Source organism: Orbicella faveolata, unplaced genomic scaffold (genome assembly GCF_042242905.1).
Source record: "Orbicella faveolata isolate gen_17 unplaced genomic scaffold, um_ofav_v1 contig_3, whole genome shotgun sequence".
Classification (NCBI taxonomy): Eukaryota; Metazoa; Cnidaria; class Anthozoa; order Scleractinia; family Merulinidae; genus Orbicella; species Orbicella faveolata.
Window position 1 is genome coordinate 11492620 of NW_028301558.1, and position 19135 is coordinate 11511754.

The 19135-nt window shown below is 39.4% G+C and overlaps 2 protein-coding genes across 2 annotated transcripts; one reads left to right on the forward strand and one right to left on the reverse strand.

The window, feature by feature from the left end:
- The first annotated feature begins 250 nt into the window (after positions 1–250).
- LOC110051666 (neuropeptide Y receptor type 2-like) lies at positions 251–2229 on the forward strand. Its single transcript, XM_020757719.2, has one exon. The coding sequence runs from the start codon at positions 724–726 to the stop codon at positions 1750–1752; it is 1029 nt and encodes a 342-aa protein (XP_020613378.1). The 5' UTR covers positions 251–723; the 3' UTR covers positions 1753–2229.
- A 5521-nt stretch (positions 2230–7750) lies between these two features.
- Positions 7751–18562, reverse strand: LOC110051771 (uncharacterized). The gene is made up of 5 exons (XM_020757844.2): positions 18436–18562; positions 17612–17809; positions 10501–11427; positions 9732–10011; positions 7751–8339 (listed from the first exon to the last, which is right to left on the reverse strand). Exons 2-5 carry the CDS (start codon positions 17757–17759, stop codon positions 8006–8008), a joined length of 1689 nt encoding a protein of 562 aa, XP_020613503.1. The 5' UTR covers positions 17760–17809; positions 18436–18562; the 3' UTR covers positions 7751–8005.
- Between the last annotated feature and the right edge of the window lie 573 nt (positions 18563–19135).

Below are 19135 nucleotides of genomic sequence, written 5' to 3' on the forward strand. Positions count from 1 at the left end.
TAAATGATTGGGCCAAATCACCACTTATTGTTTCGGTTGACTCAAGAGGTGAAGACAAACGCATTGCAATAAAACTAAAATTCTCCATTCAATTCTGAATTTTCAATGTAGAATACCCGACCGTGTTGACCATCATAGGAAAATAGGCATTTATAATATGGCATTCACGAGTATGCGGGAATATGTTGAAATATAGCCAAACACATTTAGTTTCGTATTGCTTTTAACTTAACGCTTAATTAGTGGCAGGGAAACGTTCAGCCTAATGTATATAAGTTCTCATTGGTGTCAAACGATTCATATGACATCGTGAGTACGCGCACGTAATACCACTTGACTACATTTGGGAAATTACTATGAGATCGAACAAAAGAAAACCAATGTTTGGACAGATTCTACATACTAAGACAGCAGAGATTAAGCAACATCTTGTTATTATTAAGCAGCAGCTTTTAAGAAAGATTGAGCGATTTAAAGTGGCGATGTTCAGTCTGTATTAGTCCGAAAGGGAAATATTCTGGTGCTCAACACTTTGTATGATCACTTTACGCAAAAAGACATATACGACCAGAAAAAGAGGGATAACTGGAGTCAATCTGTCAGTACGAGTTATCAACAAGAACACTAAAAAAAAGATAAACTGAAGAATTGCCAGGTGGGTCAAATCACCAACAGTGGGCAAGTTGGCCTGAGTTGAATAGAAGACAAAAACTAGCTAAGTATATGATGAATCACACAAGTGCAAGTGACTCTCTGGTGCAGATTCCACAAGGTGTTATTATAACTGTTTTTGTTCTGACAGCAGTTTTTCTTGCCGCTGGTACTTACGGAAACGCCAAAGTTTTTCTCTTACTGGAAAGACGGCGTGACCTTAGGAAAGTTCCACACTTTTTGCTTGCTAACCTGTCGGCGATCGGATTGTTGTCCTCAGTTGTGGTGATGCCAATCGTTATATCAATCGCAGCAAGAACATACTTTATGAAACAACAAGACGGGATCGAGCTTCCTGTTCTGTGTAAAATTCGTCTGGTACTATCATTCTTCTGCAGTACCGTCAACGCCATAACATTGTCACTAATGGCGATGGATCGCCAAGACTGCATTTGTCGTCCTCTCCGGCGGCGTTTACATCCTGACAACGTGAAAAAAGTTCTCCTAATTGTCTGGTTGATGGCTATAATTATATTTGCGGTCTTTGCTATACTGCTTAGTATAGACGAATCGCAGTGCCCTCAATACGATCCCTTCAATTTAATATCTCATTATTCCACATCGAGAGGTTTCTTTAACGCTTACATCACCATCTTTGGCACAGTTTTTAATGTTTCGGCCATTCTTATTATCATGGTGACATTCATTCGCGTCGTAAGCGGACTTCGCTCGTCGCCTTTACCTCAGTCCCGGTCCCTACATCGGAGGTACGAATCGCAAATTACCAAACTTACTTACAAAACAGGTGCTATTTTCATTCTGTCCTGGTTTCCAGTAATAATCTGTCACATTACTACTCGATTTTTTGCTCCTGGGTCGGAACTTACGCTTTCCCTGAAACTGCTAACGACTGCTTTTACAGGTTTTGCATATGCATCAAATCCAATTCTTCATTATAAAATTTTGAAGACTGCTTCCCCAACCTTAAGAATGAGTGACGTTGTTGCAATTCAGAGTTCAACGGAAGCCAGAGGTGATGGAACCCACAACGCTTTTTCAGCCTGTCATTCAGATGCCTTTTATATGGAATCTAAACTTTAAGGAAATCTCGTGCTTAAGTCTTCTTTTATGTAGATTTTTGCAGACATTGAGATATTGCGTTACTTAAGCCAGAAATTCAAGAAATCAAAGTGCTCTCGTAAATACAAAAGGTGAATGAAATAATGTCAGAAGTCCTTGACCTTCGGCTCCTGATTATGTATATAATTTTGTCTTAGCTTTGAGTTGAAAGTTTAGCAGAGTGACTGTGGAATACCCAGATTATTCATCTTAAGAAGAGCTAGATATATTGCATAATAAAATCATTGTATATACGGGAAAAAAACGCAGATGGAATTTAAAGCACATATTGACTTCGAATCCACTTAACGCTTTTGCTAAGTGGATAGCTTTTTACAATTTAAGCACATAAAAAAAGTGAAACTTGACAGTGATGAAGCTTAATGCATTTGCTTTTAATTTTGCCGAAAAATATCAAATAACTTGAATATATCCATGGAACAGAAGGAGTCTTTAATGTCCACAGTTTGTGATTTCAATTGTTTTTAAAATTTGCACAATTCGGAAACCTAGTAAAGCAAAAAAATATTTAGACTGAATACTATTCTGTAAATTAGAAATGATAGATTGCTACAGTCTTGCTATGCTTTCATAGCAACATTTGCCAATGATTGGGCCAAATCACCACTTATTGTTTCGGTTGACTCAAGAGGCAAAGACAAACGCATCAGGGGCACCCAACGAGCGTTTTCTCTCTAATGCTGTTAGATGCTGTTTTAGGCTATCTGGAGTACTTTTAAAGCTCTGTAGGTTAATTTTAGGTTGCACTAAAAAAATTTTATCTGTTCGGATATTCTAGGGGAACTTGAGTATTCTCGAATTTATTAGGGCTTTTTTGTCCATTTCCTGAAAACCTTAGGTCTTATCGCCTTTCCGAAAATGATAGCTGACCTTTTTTCGGTACTCAAAACGACATTTTCAACAGTCCGAAAACAACAGACATTAAATTTATCATGTCACGAAAGTTCGAGGTGCCAATTCTCTCAAGAAAATCAGAGGGGATTAAAGGCCTTCCGAACAGATAATTTACCGAAACGATCCGTTGGGTGCCCCTGACGCATTGCAATAAAACTAAAATTCTCCATTCAATTCTGAATTTTCAATGTAGAATACCCGATCGTGTTGACCATCATAGGGAAATAGGCGTTTATAATATGGCATTCACGAGTATGCAGAGTAGCCAAACACATTTCGTATTTCTTTTAATTTAACGCTTAATTAGTGGCAGGGAAACGTTCAGCCTAATGTATATGAGTTCTCAATGATGTCAAACGATTCATATAACATTGTGAGTACGTGCACTTGACTACATTTGGGAAAGTACTACTAGGTCGAACAAAAGAAAGCCAGTTTTTGAGCAGATTCTACATACTAAGACAGCAGAGATTAAGCAACATCTTGTTATTATTAAGCAGCAACCCTTACGAAACATTGAGCGATTGAATCTGGCGATCGGATATGTTCAGTTTGGACAAGTAAAGAAAGATCGGCGATGATCTCAAGCAGTTTAAGACCCACGTACGGAGGCTAGATCTAGGCAACATCCTAGATGGATGTAGTGGCTACCATCTTTGTAACTCATAATTTTAATTCTTCTTATAGGAATTTCCTGTATATTTTTTTTGATAATTCTAGTTAGGTGTCCCCTATTAGCAGTGGGGATTCTCTACTGCTAGATGTAATTGACAAGATGATAAAGTCATCATCATCATCATCATTATTATTATTGTTATTATTATTATTATTATTATTATTATTATTATTATTATTATTATTATTGAACACGGATTAAACACGGAAAAAGTTCCTGGTGGCACCCGACTGTCGTTGAAAATCTTGGTCGGAGTGAGGGGAGTGAAGGCTCCAGATTCACCAAGAGGATAGTCAACTGCGGCGTGCTTTACACTCATTACAAATAGTAACTGGGTTACCATGTCAATGACTTGCTTCGTGCTCGTAAACTTTGCAGGAAAGTCTTTCACCCAGAGAAACACGGAAGTGTTGGTAGGAAGGTAACTGTTGGAATGTTGCCGGTTTATCGGACAAAAATTAGGTTAAATTAATTTTAACTGGAAAGAGCAGCTCACTTTTCGACATGTAGGTGAGAAAAGTAGAGAAGCAAGCTAATATAAGAGAACAGCTGAAAACCGATTAGAGTTTGTTATGTTGGCAAATTCTAATTAATGGTTGATTATATTAGTTATTACGGACAAATCCCAAGCTTATCGTGGTTTCAGCTACCAAACAAACATCATGAACGGGATAGCATTGCGATATATTGGTTCCATGACATGCGAGTATTTATAGGAGTTTTAGATGCTGAGTTCTTTTCACATGATTTTTGCAAAACCTGGAGAGTCTAGCTAGGCACATAAAGGAATTCTTAATTCATCGCGTCAGAAGGATTAACCGTGACAGGCAGCAGCAAATGCCAGTATAGTAACTCGAAGGTATGGTCGAGGATCTCTCCCTTTGTTGAGATGGTGGGCATTCCATTCGTCTTTGCCTTTCTTCTTTGTTTCAGCGATGAATCAGTTTCTCCTTTGTTCAGTGTAGTTTTGCTGGTGTTTACAGGCCTAGTCAAAAATAATCTTTCTTTACTTGAATGCATCCATTCACTGGAAAAAGCGATGATGAGCAAAGTGACATTGTTCAGTACTATGTTTTTAAAGGGCTGTTATCGATGAAAGTTGTTATTTTTGAGTATTGTTCAAGGTACTATGTCCTTTTAATATTATTCTGTTCTGCAAAATAATGACGTACGTTATAGTCAGAAATTTACTGCACAGTTTGAATAAAACAAAATGAAGACAAAGCAGGATTCCTATGTTCTGTTGCTACTTAACTTCAGTTGTGGTAATCTCTTTCAAAGTGCATAATATTAAAAATTTTGCCATTAACAAAACACTTTTAAATCCAATTTTCCGGAATTCCTTGCGTTTTTTACCTTGTTTGGACAGATTTCCCAAATTTATCACAAAAGGACTCAGCTTTTGAAAACTTTGGTCTTGTGATTAACCCATTGACTCCAAGAAATTTTTGCCAAAAACGTACATTTGCCAAAAACGGACATTTTGGAGCTTTTCAGCCTGGATCTGGGCCAAATTAGCCCCAATCTTCTCAAAAAGGCATTTGCAACATGACAGTATGCCTTTCTTTCCACTAGCATCGTGTTCAATCTCGTTCCCAGAGCCCACGTGTCTTTTGGTCGGCGCCAAGACACGGAGCTCTGGATCGGAATAATCAATATCCAGACTCCAAGATTTTAGGAGTTCCGGTTTCACGGCGCATGCGTGCCTTGGTTTACAGCATGGCAATCTCGTTCCCAGAGCCCACGTGTCTTTTGGTTGGCGCTGACCTCTTACATAAAACCTTAATCAAAAAGCCCTAATCTGAGAACGCTCTCTTAAAAAGAGAAGTTTTTAATCTTGATTTAAAACAGTCCATGGTGGAACACTTTTTAATTACCATGGAGTAGCTAAGTGAAGTCGCAGGAAGTTTCTCACTTAAATTTCTGAACATTTTCGTGCATATTTTGGGCTCCATTGAGTCGATCAGTCTGATCTGGATATCATTAGAAAGATATTTTCCTTCTGTAGAACTTGCGTATAGATGATGCCAATTTTGGTTAAAGGTGATGACGTCAGAAGTGCAACAAAGGCCAACGCTCGTCACGGCCGGTTACGGGCGGCACGGGAGTCAATGGGTTAAAATTCCGTCAAAAATTCCATTTTACCATTAACATTCATTATATGCGGTATTTTGTACTAATTAAGGTGATTCCCTAGTAAAAGAACCCGCCATAGATTTCCGATGAAACTTGGTATGCTGTTGTTATATTACAGGACAAGGAGATATTAAAAAGGTAATAAAAAGAGGGGGTCACCGTGTTTGTTTTCACGCCAAAATGCTGAAAATATGGTTGTTTAAGTGAATTTTGGTAATTTCTTTGCCCAAAAATAAGCTCAATGCAGCGTGCTATATCACACAGAGTTTGACTTTCTTTGACTGTTTCTTCATCTACGTCCCAGAAAAAATGTATTCAAATAACCTAAATTTTTTATCCTTTAAAGGAAACATAATCAGGACATGCGCTGTTGAGCCCGTTATGTCTCCCTCTGTAGTACTTATTTCATTTGCCAAAAAAGTAGCCATAGATTTCTGCTAATTTTTTCTCAGTAATTGAGGATATTGTTCTCATTGAAATTATGAAATAAAAAGTTGAGGTCACCGTGCTCGTTTAAGAGAAAAGGAGCATTTATTTCGCTATCGAGCTAAGTTTGAGGGAAATCTCTTACGTTTTGTGCGCGCACGCTCTCATGTACGCGCGCTAATGACGCGAAAATCGTGCCCCAGTAGGAATGTGCAATGCAATACTAAGGAGTCACCTTAAACTGCAAAGTTGTAATCAGACAGATAGCTGTAACCGGACACCTGAAACGGACAGTTACACGACGCCAGTCATTTTAAGTCCTTTAAGCTAAATTCGCAAATTACAACAGTGATTCCAGTCACTATGGTAACTAATCCACAGGAGAGATTTTGTAACATTGCCATAACTTTGGTGGCTGTTTCCAAGGGAACATTAAAAGCCATTTTCTAACTATGGTCTATAATTTATTTTTCGGAACTCGTAATCATCATATTTTGCTACTTTGTTAAATGAATTTTTTTTTTTTTGAGAAATTGTAATGGTTACGATTAATTGTTAGCAGGACATTGTGTCGTCCAATTGTGCCTGTAATTATATACGCGGTATAATTGAACAAATCGGACTCCCTTTTCGCGGTCGTCCGATTTTGTTAATCACTCGTATGATTACAGACTGAATTGGACTCTACTTACGGTTCTATTACCATTACTAATGACCATTTCCTGGGTTTAATCTCTTTTTATAGAACGTTTTCACTGTTTAAATAGAAGCATCGGGAATTACCAATTTCGACGTAGATTTAGGCTGCCGTCGACGTCAAAATACAAAACATTTTACAAAACAACAACAACAAAAACAATCAAAAGTAAAAGTAGAACTAGTTCACCAGGCGGGTTTGGGAAAATCGGACCTTTTTAATCTTGGATACCCTTAGTCAGCCTTACAGCAGACCGCTCTTAAGCTCCCCTATCCCAGAGTAAGGTTTCTTAACCCTTGGACGCACAAACTAACTCATAACCCCACCGTGGTACAAAAAGGGGGTGCATGGACTCCCCTCCCTCCACTGGGTTTTCGTTTTGTTAAGGCACAGTGAAATAAATTTACATTAATCAGATAGCCCCGAGCTTGCTCCACAAAATGGTTCCATATTTGTTGCTTGTGATGTCATATGACGTCAAATGACGTTGTTTGACCCGCCATTTCAACGACAAGGGAGGCAGAGGAGAGAGAGCCTTGGAACAAGGTTGCCATCCTGGATCTGCCATCTTGAATTTTGCTATTTTCTTAAAAAGTCAAGTTTTTTAAAAAGTCAAGAGATAACGCTTTGCATACGGCGGCTGCGGCCACAGTGCGAGTCAGAACTTAGCTGTCCTACTGAAACAGCACCATAATAGTCTTTTTCTTCGCAGCTAACAAAAAAAAGCCAATTCTAAGTTTCTTTGGCCTCTTCTAATAATCAATTAAAGAATTCTGACGAGGAACCGCATGTTTTGTTCAAAATGTCCAGAATGGCACAACTATTATCCTATCTGGCGACAGCAATCGAAGAGCGTGTTGCCGAGCGCGGGCTACCCATTTTTGGCGCTAAATTAAAAGGTTGGAGACACAGAATGTTTCATATTTTTCACTCTTTACATTCTGATATTGCTTTTGGGGTCAAAAAATCCTTTTTCGTGAATATTTAATGCCGTCTCCAGTGAGAAAATATGTCCGACATGCATTTGAGGACCCTGCAGAATCCTGATTGGTTAATTTAAATTTCATGCTCGCGGGTCGTATGCAAGGTCGTATGCATTGTTTTAGCAATGAAACACGCTTCACTAAAAACGTTTTTCAGACGTACTTTAATTTGTAATGTACAAATCGCTGTTTTAAATAAAATGCAAGATATATATGTATGTGTTTTTTCGCTGTGATAATATTTATTAATTAACACGAGGCGAATTACAGGTATTTATCCATTTCCTGAGACCAGTTTTGTAATGAAGGTTTCGTCGTTCATCCGCATTGATATAGACAATAAAGATTTTGAATCTGATATTGATTATGTTAAAGATTTATACGTAACTGTCACGCGTCATCCTAAGCTCTTGCTCTGTAGCTAGCTCGCAGTTGGTTTCTCTTGTCCACAGGGATCAGGGTGAAGGCTGGTGCTTTAGACCTTCTAGTGCAGTAAGCGTCGTTGAAATTCCCTCTTTTGACATTCTTTTCCAGTCTTTGCGATTCCATGTTGTTACCAGCGGGACGGTATCGTCCAACAACGTAGACACATACATATCCGGGAAATTTGGCGTTCTTTCCAACGGCGTAACCAACCCCAAGCTTTCTGCTGCGGGACCAAACAACCTCAGTGAAATGACCGACGTGTGGCGCAAAACTTGGCTTGTCAAAGTTATAATCACAGACCTCATCATACCTGTGAACAAAAAGAAAATGCAAATAATGTTAGAATAACAAATGAGAGGAGAATATGATGTCCACTGACCCAAGAAGAATAACAGATGAAAAAACATATTGCATCTTGCTCATATTGGATATCGTTTATCATTATTATTTGTTTCATAGGTACTGAGATTTACCCACGAAAATCATAGTGAATGAAATTCGTACTGATTATGAACGACAAAATTTCACTGTGAAAAAAATATCGTTCGTCCAATCAGCAACGCAGACGGCGAAATTTCACTAACGATGAATGAACGTACTGAAGAGAACGTTAACGCAGTAAATCAGTCTCCGACGCTTGCCGCAAATCCGCCAAGTTCCGAAGCGGTGAGATGGAAACGTGTGAAGCCTTTAGAACTGGAAAGTGACTCTGACGATAACTAAATACGGACATATTTTCATGACATTACGTAGCTTATTGGCATGGCTTCCTTTAGTGATAGGCATTTGACTTTATCGATATTAATATGATGAACACAGTAACTGTTGGAAATTTTTTAAGCTTTCATTAACTTAGTTGTTGTCGAGCGATTTTAACCTTGAAATAGTTTTTACGCTTTTCATCGCCCCATTTGTGCAATTCGTCTACCAAACACTACATGAAAAAATCTCAGTACATGTGAAATAAACACATTACAGCATGGAAAATGCTTTGTGCGATATTTATTCACTCGCTGATACGTATCAGAAAACTCACTATGTTCGCTGCGCTCACTCATTCGTTTTCTAATACTACTCAACTCATGAATAAAAATCCTACGCTCGCATTTTCCATGACGTTATCTCTATTTATCATATAGACACAAGTGTTATACTGGAAACTACGCCACTTGTAAAATTCTCATGAAACTGCATCCGGGACCCAAGTGGCGTATTCTCCATATTCTTACCAGTGAGGACATTGTGACGTCGTTTCTCGCTTTTTCATGTTTTGTTGTTGTTGTTGTTGTTGTGCAAATGGTCAGTTTTTCAGTACAATAAATAGCGGATAATGCCTGGGTGCGCGTAGATATCAAGTTGAACACAAGAGAAATATTCCATATCTACAAGTACCCATGTATTATTTTGTTTATTAGATAAACATACTGATAACGACGTTTTTGACGATGTTCCGAAAATTTCCGATCACTTTCCGAAGATTTCCGATGATTTCAAAAATTTGTTCGAGGGCCACACGAACGTTTCCGAACATTTTCCGAAAATTTCCGAAGAAACCGAAGATTGCTAATGGTGATCTTTTCACTTGTGAAAATAACTTGTTATTTTCACGTGTAACGATATAGGATCTTATAGGGGATATTACAGGGCCGCGTACTCGCGTCTATATAATAAATTATATTAATTTAAATCCTTACACACTTACCAGCGCTTAGCAACATTTCCTACCATTCTCTTTATTTTCTGAAAGCTCAAGGGCCCGTTTCGCGCAGGCGTACACGACATTCCAATGTTTTCCCCCACTCTCTTTCTTGACAGGATTGAACTTGATTGGTGTTCCAAAACTTCTCTAGAGGCCATTTGTTGGGCAAAATGTTGAGCGTCACAGGTCATCTGCTCATCAAGCTGCAGAGCAGGGGAGCCATGGGTACGACGGACTGAATTGTGAGCTGCCATGACCCCTTTGGCAACTATTATCACATATACTAAAATAATGAAAACGATAAGTAAGAACATTAGGATCTCTTCACGATTACTGCTACTTAATTCTTGAGTACCTTCAACCCTGTTCAGACCAAGCTTTTTTTGTTGCTACGACAGAAGACAGGGGTGACGAAATCTGTATCTCCTCTTCCCCTTCCATAACGTGAGGAATATACAAAATATGGCCTCCATTTGGCCCAAAAATATACTCGGATATTTGTCCATGGATATTATTTGTTCCGAGAGGCCAAGAGATAACGTCCACGGACAAATATCTTGAGCGTATCCGAGTATATCTTCGGCCACATGAAGGCCATTGCGCTTATTATGATATATAAAGTTTTGAGAACTCGACATTTTATACCAAATTGTTTCCAGACCATTTAAGGTAAATCTAAGAAATAACAGCAAACTACCACTTGGTTTACTTTAGTTCATCGTGATGTGATATACGACTTGAATTGCTAGGACATCGATATGAAGTTTCTAACCTTGTCCAGGAGTTAGACATATTTTGACTGGAACAGCTGGCTTTGAAGTAGCCGCTGTTGGTGGCATGGTTGAAGGAGCAACAGTTGTCATACCACGCGGAGTTGATGAACCTGGAGCAGCTGATGAAGGCACTGATGTCGCTGGTCCCGTGGTAGAAGCTTTAACACTCGCACCAGTGGTCCCTGCGGCAGTGGTTGCTGCTGATGTTCCAGCTGTGGTACCAGATGTGCCTGCTGTGGGGGCTGTTGTGGAAGGAGTAGGTCCTGACGATGCTGTAGTTGGCTGGCTCGGTGTAATAGAGCCTGGTGCAGAAGTAGATCCTCCAGTTGGGGTGGTCATGCCACCTGCTCTGGTGGATCCCCCAGTTGGGGTAGTCGTGCCAGCTGTACTTGTGGATCCCCCCGGTGGGGGAGTCGTACCAGCTGCATTGGTAGATCCCCCAGTTGGGGTGGTCACGCCACCTGCTGTGGTAGATCCCTCAGCTGGGGGAGTCGTGCCAGCTGCACTTGTGGATCCCCCAGGTGGAGGAGTCGTACCAGCTGCACTGGTAGATCCCCCAGCTGGAGTAGCCGTGCGACCTGCACTGTTTGAGCCCCCAGCTGGAGTAGTCGTACCAGCTGCACTGGTAGATCCTCCAGCTGGAGTAGTCGTACCAGCTGCCCTTGTGGATCCCCCAGCTGGAGAAGTCGAACCAGCTGCACTGGTAGGTGTTGATGAAGTTATTTTCATAGTTGTTCCACTTGTCCCTGATGTTGGTTGTGTTGATGCTGCGGGGGTTGTAGAAGCTGTTGGCGGCATTAAGCCAGTCTCGGGGGCAATTTCATTTTCTAAACTAATATCCAGCTCGATTTTTCCATTTTTTAACGTTGCAGTACCCTGAACTCTGAACGTGCCTGTCATGGACTCTTTCTGGTTTTCAGGTTGAGCTGTACGAAAACACCAAAGCAAACAAATAAACGATTGGTTACATTTAATAATTACTCTACGTGCGCGCGTTGGATATCAGGTGATAGAGAGCCAACGAAGTGCTTAGCGCAGAGTTGGTTGTAATCATCTCATATCCTACGGGCCAAAGTGAAAAAATTGTTGTATTAAAGCCACCCATAAGATATTTACATAAAAGAAAAGTACTAAAATAACATAAAGGCAAAAACATGGATCCACCAAAGTGCCCGTAGGCTTACGATACTTGTGGAGCATGGTCCGTAAATCCTCGAATTAGCGACCCCCCTCGAATAAGCGCCCCCTTCGAAAAAGCGCCCCTCCTATCGGCCAAAATTTAAAATAAGCGGCTCCCTCCCCTCGAATAAGCGCCCGCTTCCCCTCCGCCCCATTTTGTGGACGAGTAATGAGACAACAAAGGATGTATAGTTTTCGTCATTTAGTATTAGATTCGTACATCGATTTAGCTTGTGATAACGTTAATTGAACACGTCGAACACGCTAAGTACTAACGGTGCCGCGATTTAAACTTTAGGATCAGCTTTTTATGTCAATAAACAGCTTATGTTGATGTTCACGCGCAGATGATGTATTAAAAAAATTATCATGTCAGGCCACGATTTGGGAAAAATGAAATAAGCACCCCGTCCCCCTCTCGAATAAGCGCCCCCCTCGCATAAGCGCCCCCCATCTTCTCCTAAATTTGAAATAAGCGTCCCGGGCTCTAATTCGAGGGTTTACGGTAATTGTTCATGATGGCACCGAGCTAATGGATACTCTTGGATCGCATAATCCAATGACCGAGTTTTTTATGAAGTATAAGATAATACAAGTGTATTGATAATAAACATTACTATAATTTCCAGAGGTAAATAGAAGCATTGGAAATTCTGATTGGTCGAAAAGCTCATCATATGACGCTATATGCACCCCGCTAGAACTTGGTTACTAAGCTCGCCATCTTTGCCATCTCGGCAAGTAAACATGGCGAACAGTTGCTGAGTGAAGTTATCATTTATTCGAAAGGTATCACTCCAAGTCCAGGATATTTGAGAGGATAGAGAATTTTCGAAATGACTGTTGTCGCCCTTGAACTTAAAATCTTTTCAAGGCTATTATTATTAACTAATTAAATCTATTCAAGGCTTTTAAGAATCGTAAACGCAGTGGTTACGTCGATCGCTAGCAGGTCAGATAGATTGACCGAAATTTAGTTTTTCTTCAAACTAAAATTACTCATTTTTAGGCGATGATAACAACTGTGAATGACGTCAACAACGATAAAATAAAGGAACCTGATGAATTTATTTTTCGTAGCGTTTCGCTCGTTTGTTTTACTGCAGAACTTGATGAGTAAATTGTTTGACAATCGATGTACATGTAAGCTTATTATTAAAACTACGGCTGCATACGGGTATGCACCGCGGCACGAACAACTTCGTCTGTGTTTGTATGTTTTAGTCCGTTTTTTTTTTTTTTTTTTTTTTTTTTTGTAGTTTTTGTAGTTTTTGTAGTCTTTGGTATTTACCTCTTTAATTATACTAAAACAATTTTTCACCTCAGGCTCAGTGAACATTGGCGAATAATTGTTAAGTATAGATGAAAACGTAAAAACTGCCTATAATTCTATTCAGCCTTGATTTACCCCACTAGTGAGCCTGGGAGCTGAGGAGAGGGCTCTATTTGTCCTTCTTCCTGTATCTCAAAAAATATGTGTAGAGGATATTACACGGTGGCGAGAAGATATGAATGCCAAAGGTCTAATAAGACAACTGGGTTGGAAAGATTTGTGTACCCAGCGTCAAATTCAGAAAGCCTTAATGGTACATAAATCTTTAAATGGCTTGGTTCCTGAATACCTATCGTCTAAATTTCTAAAACGTACTGGAATGCGCTATTCTTTAGGGACCGTTCATTTTTTATAAGGTAGGGGGGGGGCTGGTGGGATTTGGGGGGGGCCATGCGAAAAAAAATGGCTTTCGAGGGGGGGCCATCCCAAAAAAATAAGGGAAAAAGGGGGTCACGTGATATATTTTAGTAAAACTTCAAAATGGCATAATGTTTGAATATCAAAAAAAATGCTATAGAATAAACATAGAAGGCAGGATACAAATTTATTACAAACTTTCCTTCTGCTTTAAAAAAACGTTTGGCGACAAAAAGCATTTGTAGCTGCTGAAAAGAAGTATTTAACACTGTTATTTTCGAATGCAATTTTCACTGGCACTCATCTTCATCTTCGCTGTCGTCGAGTTCTTCGTCGCCGCTTGTGCTGCTGTGGGAGTCTCTTTCACCAATGCTGCAAGAAGCAGCAATGCTTTCCGTCAGAGTGTAATCTTCAGGGTACATGAAGGTGTAAACATAATATCTGACTTCCTGCTCAAGGTTTGTGGTGATTCTGCTTCTTGCAGCATTGGTGAAATAATTCCCTTCCAAGAGCTGTGCGATGTATGGCCCATCTCTTCCAAATAACGACGTGGCAACATCCTCAACTTTAATACACTCTTCCGGGACGGCCGTTCTAGGAGGGTACACAAGGCATTGTGGAAGATCATTTCCTAGCGGGTTTCCAACACAGATTCCATAAACTCGTTGGACGTTGTTTTCAGTCCGCTTCCTCTTTCTTTCATTTGACTTTCTGCGGTTTTCTTTTTTCCTTCTCCTTTTGTTGATGTGCTGTTTGAGTATGCCCTTGAATATGCTGTTATAATTGCTCTTCTTATTTTCTAGTGCTTCCATGTCCTGCGTGACCTTCGTCAACTTAGCTTCTATACATTTGATCTGTTTTACATTAAAACTGTGTGCAAATTCCTCGCCCTGCTTTAAATGTAACAATGTGTTTCACACAACACATCAACAGATTTCCAGTTTTTTCTTAACACTTCGTACTTGGTTCAGTATCACAATGCAGGAGCAAGGAAAGACTCTGTTCCAGGCCACTGTTACTTCCGTAAGATTGAGAAGTTTATGAATGAGCACTATGAGGAGGGGGAGAACTACAGGGAGTTTCTAAAGTTGTCCTGTCAAGAAAAGGTAGGAGAAATTTGTTCTTTTTGTTGTGAATGGACTGGACCACCCATAGAAAGATACCCTAAACCAGTTCCTGACCATTCCTGCCTACCGGAATACCACTACCTCTCCTACCAGAAGACCCCAAAAAAAGGGCGGGATCCAGATGACTGACAGCCAAGGGTCCAAGCGAAGAAAGAGCATGGAAGTGGCAGGCTGGTTTTATCTGACCCAGAGAGCGTTGCTCTATTTGCAGATAAGTTCATTGTCAAATCAAAGTTTGTGGTGGATTATCTTCAGCATCTTGAAGTGCTGGAATTTAAAAGGAAAAAGAGAGCAGAAGAAAAGGCAAAGCTAAGTAGGGACGCAAAGGATAAATCATATGAGGATTCTCCTTGGACTGAGTAGTGCGAAGATCTAACCAAGCTTAAAAAGCTACGTGTTCCAGAACTAAACAAGTACTTGAACCACCACGGGCTGAAGCAGCATTTGAAAAGCAGCAAGGGTGAGAAGGTAAAAGCAATTGTAAGACATTCATGCTTGTAGCGGAAGAGTCCTCTCAGAGCTGGCCAACCAACACTGAGAAATGCCAGGACACAAAATGACAACAGGGCAAGTGCTGACAGCAGTGAAACGGATGAAAGTGACAATGATGAGTATGACAGTGATGCCATTGACTCTGGGGGAGAAGATGACTCAAGTGACGTCATTCTTGTATTCATCAATTCAGATGAGGAAGATGCCAATGAGAGGCCAAATGCCACACGCTCAGGGCGAGCCATAACTAGGAGATCCGAAATTGACTTCTCTTTCTTTTGATTTGTTTTTTAAACAACAGCTCTCTGTAGTATAGGGATTGTAAATATTGTCTTCATAGTGAGCACAATAACGTGAAGTAGGGGGATAATAGAGAAATATTAAAAAAGTTGAAATCTAAATATTGTTTGTTCAATTTTTTTTTTTTGGGGGGGGGGGTCATCCCAAAAAATGACCGCTATAAGGGGGGGCCATGTGAAAAAATTGGTAAGCTGAGGGGGGGTCATGCGATTTTTAAATGGTGCTTCCCAAATCCCACCAGCCCCCCCTCCCTCATAAAAAATGAACGGTCCCGAAAACAAAGGGATTCCGAAAACAAACTGGTTGTACCCCATCCACGAACTAACTATATGAAAAATAGCTTTAGTTACAGTGGTGCAACTCTCTGGAACAGCCTACCCTGCAATCTCAGGACGATAAAATCCTTTAATCAATTTAAAAGCAAAGCTAGACACGGCATTCATGGAAAACAGGATTAGTTTAATATTTAAATTAGGATTTACTACTTCAATTTTTATTAATTAGTACTTAGCGTGGACTGTTTATTAGTAGTTTATTAGTATTCATTTTAAATATTAGTATTACCTGATGATTTTTAACCGTGTATAAAGAAATGTTAAATAAATAAATAAATAAATAAATAAATTTTATGTTCTCGTGGCAAGAGCAATATGTCACGAGTGAGCGCAGCGAACGAGTGAGATATTGTTCTTGCCACGAGAACATAAAATTCATATCTTCGAGCTAACGTGTAATGTTCTTTTTATTATTTAGACATACTAATGACGGCGTTTTGACGATTGTTCGAAGATTTCCGAACACTTTCTGAAGATTTCCGAAGATCCTCCAATACTTGTCAGAAGGTCACACGACCGTTGTCGAACATTTTCCGAAAATTTCCCACGATTACCGAAGATTGCCGAGGACTTTAATTTCGAGGAAGACCCGAAGATGTTTTGATGATACATCAACGAATTTAAGTACAATTTAAGAGACAAACTTGATGTCAGTGAAATCATCGATATCTTCATTAGTGAGGACATGGAAAATACACCACTCGAGTCCCGGATGTGATTTTGTATGAATTTTACCAGTGGTGTATATTCCAGTAAAACACTCGTGTCTATATAATAAATATATTTATTCAAAAGCCACTTAAAAAATCTTAAGGTATGTACAGCTTCCCTGTTTGGTTACATTAGAGATAGTAAACTGACAATCACGACGTCACAGCTTGCCAAAGTGACGGCTCACATTTCAAAATGTCCACCATTTTTGATTTGCCTACTTGAAATTTTCACATGATTCAGAAGAGCTCCGAAAATGATTTTAAAAAAGAAATCAGGAAAGCATAGAATTGCAAAGAATTTGAAATATTATCGTCTTAAAACCTAAATTCTTCCTGAAACCAAAAATATTACGCTTGAAACTTATCTAAATTCCGCTAAAAAAAAAAAAAAAACCTTTGAAAACGGGATCGTCATTAACATATTAAGTCACATAACTAAACCATTGACACAATCAAAATTTCCTTGATAACGATTGACGACTTTACATGTAGTTTGAACGCTTTTCATGCAAGACAAGGCCGATTGAAATCACCCCCACTCCTCGTGCACCCAACACAACTACGGTAAAATATAAAATATAGAAACACATCAAAACCTCTATCCCCGAATATCTTATATATTAGCCATCTGGTTTTGGTATAAATTATACCAAGTTCTTCCGTGCCCAGGCAACTCAAGTGGATTGGCAAGTGATGGAAACTTATACGGATAGCTGCGTGAAGTATACAAATGTTTGCAATCGAGTTTTGAATCGAACATGGGCAAGTATGTTCATTTCGAACACTATAATAAACTTTGTATTATTTTTTCTTTTACTTTTGCTTTAGACCCGCTTTTTCATAAACGTCAATGGCGTTGAAACCACGCCAAGTACAAAAGTCACTAAATCTATCTCGAGTTAATGGTTCGGAAGACCAAGATAAAGTAGAATATTTGACCTTTTACACTGATATGACTCTAAATGACAGATTCAGTCAAACATAATGACTTATGGGATGGCTTATTTTTTCAGAAGATGTGTGCGAATTTACACCGAAAAGGACAGATTTAGCGTCCACTCAAACCGATGGTTCTATTCTGGACACAACATTGAGTTTGCTACTTCTTGCCGGTTCATAACCGGATGACTAGTTGCAACTTTTCTGCAAGAGTCATGGATTCTTTCACAGCCAATACAACGGAACGGGTAAACGTTATAGCGGGTACACATTGAATTTTGAGTCAAGTTGCACTTACGAGGAAAGCCTTTTAAAGACATCGCACGCAATCATACCTCTTGAAGTTTCAAATGGATTTCTCCAGAACTGCAGCTGAGGTCTAAGACTGCCTGGGACCAACGCGTTTTTCCTCCCGAATATCGCCGCTTTTAAAGGAATAATTTGTGTGGCAAACAACACAAAGAAAGTGAACGGAATTTTCATAGCCAAACGTCAATGTTGTTTCTAAATTTGTCAAATGGAGAGGCCTGCAACTGAATAATAGTGCAATATGATCAGTATACTTTGGTTTAATCAAAACTTCATTCACTCACCATTAATTATGGCAAATTGAGATTCATTTAATGATGAATATAACAAAAGATCACGAAACCGCTATAACGTAGTCATGAAGAGCTTTGTTTCTTAGCAGTCGTCTTGTGCTAAAGTATCTGTTTTCCTTTTACAGAAGTGAAATCGTTTCTGGCATTCTTTGTGATTTCACTTTAACGTAGATTATATTACGCAAAGTAATGGTAAAACCCAACATATTTTATTCTTTAGAAAACTACGGCGACTCTTAACAAAGTTTGTTATGGCAATAATTTGTCTCTTGCCACGGATTTGACAACTGTACAAGAGAAGAAACTAAAATGTTCTCAAAGGAATCGATCAAGATCAGACTTATTTCTACAAGAAAAATTATGATTTTTGGGGAGTTAAATAGTTTAAGCTAGTCGCGAGGGGCCTTAATTAACTCAGGCAATTCTAACCCGCCTTAAGAAAAAGAAATCAAGACCTTCTCAATGCACTCCTACCCAGGCCTCCTTTACGATCGTGGTTTGAATCCCAAAATTAGATCAATATGATCTTGAGCTACAAAAGAGTTTTGTAAACCTACCTATTTACAGCTAGATGCGAGAAAAGAATCCTAATTAGCAGCTTTGACTAAAGGAACTGCCGTTGTTGAAAAACATCGCAAAACTTTTGTCGATGACTGATCATGCGAGAAGTCTAAGGACTGCTCTTATTGGACCAAGCTCGAGCAATTTAAATTCCCTTTCTGTGAACACGTCAAAAGGGCACGCCTCTTGTCGTGGTGGCCTGTATGTTTGGTTGAAAGGAGGCGTGGTTAGAAAAGGTCGCGCTAATGGATGTTGGGCTCCAATCACCACAAGTAGTATCTAATATTTATTTTGTTCATGGGAGAAAATGCGATATCAAGCATCGTCTACTTTCTAAGAAGTGTACTATTTTGGCAAAACAATAAATTTATGTATTCTATTCTAGGGTTATTAACTTGAGACTTACGAACGCTGAGTAAATCTTAGTAAGTAGCTGTTACGGCACTTGACAGGTAACCTCGAAGAACTGAAGTGAAACTTAATTAGGTCTCCATGGACAACTGGTAACTCTCCAAAACCACTTCGGTTATTTGATAGCTATTATATGATATTTCCATTCAGCGATCACCTCAATTTTGTATCATCAGCGCAAACGTTTTGGGAAGTTGCTTCATGAAAGTTTTTGTTATAACTTGATCAAAACCTTCGTCGACAAAGAGAACGCATAACGTGACGTGCTTCAACACTGCATTACTC

What these genes read in the sequence shown, in the direction of transcription:
- LOC110051771 (XM_020757844.2), bottom strand. Translation starts at nt 17,759, where the DNA reads ATGAAAATTCCGTTCACTTTCTTTGTGTTGTTTGCCACACAAATTATT. An exon ending in TCCATTTGAAACTTCAAGAG is followed by an intron (nt 11,428 to 17,611) that starts GTATGATTGCGT and finishes GTTTTCGTACAG; the next exon opens with CTCAACCTGAAAACCAGAAA. An exon ending in GGAAATGTTGCTAAGCGCTG is followed by an intron (nt 8,340 to 9,731) that starts GTAAGTGTGTAA and finishes TTTTGTTCACAG; the next exon opens with GTATGATGAGGTCTGTGATT.
- LOC110051666 (XM_020757719.2), top strand. Translation starts at nt 724, where the DNA reads ATGATGAATCACACAAGTGCAAGTGACTCTCTGGTGCAGATTCCACAA.